This window comes from Sinocyclocheilus rhinocerous, unplaced genomic scaffold (assembly GCF_001515625.1).
Source record: "Sinocyclocheilus rhinocerous isolate Xijiao unplaced genomic scaffold, SAMN03320098_v1.1 scaffold245, whole genome shotgun sequence".
Classification (NCBI taxonomy): Eukaryota; Metazoa; Chordata; class Actinopteri; order Cypriniformes; family Cyprinidae; genus Sinocyclocheilus; species Sinocyclocheilus rhinocerous.
This window is the reverse complement of record NW_015659923.1, coordinates 1008935-1012511: the sequence shown is the minus strand read 5'-3', so window position 1 is coordinate 1012511 and position 3577 is coordinate 1008935. Positions and strand designations below refer to the sequence as shown.

Here is a 3577-nt window from a genome sequence, read left to right as displayed (position 1 = left end):
ATATATATATATATATATATATATATATATATATAAATTAAAAATGTTTTAATGTATTCATATTATCTAGATTTATTTTTTCAACATGTTCAGAGGTCTCAGAACATATTCAGATATTTATTAGAAAAAAATGACAAATGATGTTACATTTACTGTATACTGTACATTTGGTTTCATTATGACCTGAATTTTAAACGTAGGCCTAATCATAAATGTCTGACGATGTGGACAATACAATTTAATGATCTTCTTTCTCTAACAGCATATTAGTGATTTTTTTATATTTATGTTATACAAATTGGTATTACATTTGAATATATTTATATTAAAATATAAACAAATATATTTTCTTATATGTGTCGTCTATATGAAGTGTTATTGTCTAAGGACAGGTTGTTTTCGGGGTGTGAGTGTGTTAATTCATTTTTTTAAAATAAAATAATGAGAAAAATGAAAAAAAAAAGAGTTTAAATTGTGTTCATAATTTTAATAATCTCTTGTGAATTTTAAAGTGGAACTGTTGCTATTTTAAAAACGTGAGACATGTTTTGTCTTATGAATCAGTGAACCGTGTTTTCATGAAAACAGTGGCACTAATGCCAAATCCACTTCATGACTGGGAAGCCCCCCATGCAAGTCAGATTCAGGACACTATTGGAGGTGCGTGTGTGACGCCATCTACACCTCCTGGTTTTGTGGTGAATGCATGGATAAGAGGCGAGCTGGACTGGGCTGTTTTTTAGACTATCTCGAACTCTGCTAGGATTAGTTTGGGTCTGGAGTCTGAGGGAAACGCGTCGTTATCGGGAGCGCGAGTCCTCGCATCACAGGAGCGGTGAGGCATAGCTTCAGCAGCGGGCGCGGAATGCTCAGCGACTGACCAGACGCTGTTTGTCTTTATTTTACATCTTCTTTGGCGACGACAGAGCAAAAGAAACTGAGGACATCTGCCTCGGTGGATATCTGATATGGCGGGTTCAAGCACGCTCGATGTGTTTGTGGGAATTGTTCTAGTTTTACACGCTTTGGGAAGTGTTTTCCAGATCAGCAGAGGAGAATTAACGGCGGAAGGTGAGTGCTCGTGGACTCCAGGATACGCTGCATTGATGACAGGAGTTTGTTTTGGCGATAGGGATGTGGAAAATCAGGTATTCACACCATGACCTGAGCCTATGTCTATTCGTCATGTATACCTTGTAAAATGAAAATACTGAATGCATTTTCATAAGAAGTTGATACAGTAGCCTACATTTTTCCATCTCATCTGAAAGCGTAGAAAAGCTGACAAGTCTGTGCATAGGCTATTCTTTTATTTCTCACTCATGGGAACTTTGAGGTTTTCTATTCGTATTAATAGCCTATTAATATTAATGCTTTAATTCATATTAATTGATTTTTAATAATGCAACGAATAAGCTAATATGGGTTGAGCGTGTGGTTTTGCTGTGCTGTTTGTATGCCAGAGGCGATGTTTATCAGCAGCTGTTTTCAAGCGGTATGTGAATGTATTATCGCTTCTTGCAGAAAGAATGTGAGTGGGAAAATCTTGTACCTTCAGCTTCTTTTATGTGGAGCAGGATTGTTTTCGTTAGCTTTACCTTAAAGCACATAACCTGTTCATCACTGGAGCAGCTATTGGGTTTCTAATCGCCTTCTACTGTGTCGTTTCACACTGCGCAAGTTATTTAACGTGAGACACAGGAGGCTTCAACAGACTGTACTGAAACTGTTATTCGCCATGTACACATTTTAAGAGGAAAGTAGGCCTACACTGGAGTAGGCTAATTTACTCTTCCTCGAGTCATAAATTCCAAAGTGTTTCCATGTTTCAACCCATCCAACTTGAGCTCATTGTGTCCGATTTATAACCTGCCTTTGTCTGTCTGTCTGTCTGAGTCTCTCTCTGTACAGATCTCGTATAGAGATACTATTTGACCGATTTCGCAAGAGTAAGAAAGCTGCAGTTCTGAATATCAGCACGATTTTTAGAATAATAGCACAATATAGCAGGTGAGATACCACTTTAAAGGAATAGTTCGCCCAAAAATGAAAATTTGCTTTTAGTTTACTCACCCTCAAGCCATCTGACTTTATTTTTCATCAGTAGAGCAATAAAGATTTTTTTTTAGCTGAAACCATAGTCCTTGGTGATTCATAAATGTAAAGTCAGCAGCTGTCAGTTTTTGAGAATTACCAAAAAAAAAGCATATCAAGGAACACAAAATTGATACCCCTGGCCCCTGACAACTGAAGTCTTATGAAGCGAAACGATTGGTCTGTGCAAGAAACTGAATTATTTACAATATTATTACCGTTATTCCATAGCCTCAGGCAAACGTGGAAGTCTGATTTGTGCAAAATGGCTCTTTTGGACAATTTGTTTCTGGTTCAAATAACTGATTCACCAGCTTGTTTAGGTAGTCACGTAATGAGGTAACGTAGGGCCTGTAGGCAATTATTAAAGTACCCAATAATGATGTGAAACATGGATGTTGTAGATGTCTAATGCATATAACGTTAATAAACTAGTCTTTATTAGTTCACCGCCTTTTAAACATAAACAATGCGAAACCAAAAAACCTAATTTCACCTCTTCATTCAAGTGCTCGGTTATCACAGGCTCATCAGTTCTTCAGTCTGAGTCTGAACTGTTTACTCAGTTCAGTGTACTGTTGGAGTAAGTGGAGTGCTGAATGAGTTGGCAAAATCCAGCATCATAGCATCTTACATGCTGGTATTTTGGCTCATAGTGACTGTCAGGCACATCCGAAAGTGAGTTTAGATTGAGTAACTTGTAGATAGATCTGTGCTGTTCGTTCCACGGGCATAAGCTGTTTCAGATGGTTCAGTCCGATTTGGTAAACTGGTTCATCTAGTTCACTACAAAGAACCATTTCGTTTTTTAGGACCGTTTGCCTGAGGCTATGGATTATAGGTAATTATACAGATAATAATGTTCAGTTTCTTGCACAGACCGATCGTTTAACTTCATAAGACCTTAAAGGGATAGTTCACCCAAAAATGAAAATTTGATGTTTATCTGCTTACCCCCAGGGCATCCAAGATGTAGGTGACTTTGTTTCTTCAGTAGAACACAAACGGAAATTTTTAACTCGACCCGTTGCAGTCTGTCAGTCGTATAATGTAAGTGGATGGGACTCAGGGCTTTGAGAGTCATAAAACATACACAAACAAAACCAAATTAAACCCTGCGGCTCGTGGCGATACATTGATGTGTAAAGACAAAACGATCGGTCTGTGCAAGAAACTGAACAGTATTTATATCGTTTTTTTATCTCTGATTTTCACCGCAATGTCTGAACTGTCCTGAGCGTGTGGCGTCCTCTTCTTTCTTTACGGCGGATCGCAGACTTATAAGTGCATTACCGCCACCTATCTCTCAAATGGACTATTGACACTCCTAATTGAGATTGTAGATAGTGTCAATGGTCCATTTGAGAGATAAGTGGCGGTAATGCACTTATAAGTCTGCGATCCGCCGTAAAGCAAGAAGAAGAAGAAGACGCATCTGAGAACGTGCTCAGGACAGACTGCAACGGTTTGAGTTAAAAATCTT

The 3577-nt window shown here is 38.2% G+C and overlaps 1 protein-coding gene across 2 annotated transcripts in view; it reads left to right on the top strand.

Annotated features, from left to right (window-relative positions):
• Positions 1–721: 721 nt before the first annotated feature.
• Positions 722–3577, top strand: part of LOC107724400 (plexin domain-containing protein 2-like) — a 63797-nt gene continuing 60941 nt past the window's right edge. The window contains exon 1 of one of the 2 annotated variants that reach the window (XM_016533315.1): positions 722–1071. In XM_016533315.1, coding sequence (XP_016388801.1) covers positions 969–1071 — 103 coding nt within the window. In that variant the 5' untranslated portion in view covers positions 722–968. The remainder of the gene's footprint in view (positions 1072–3577) is intronic. The other variant, XM_016533314.1, reaches the window with a different exon arrangement.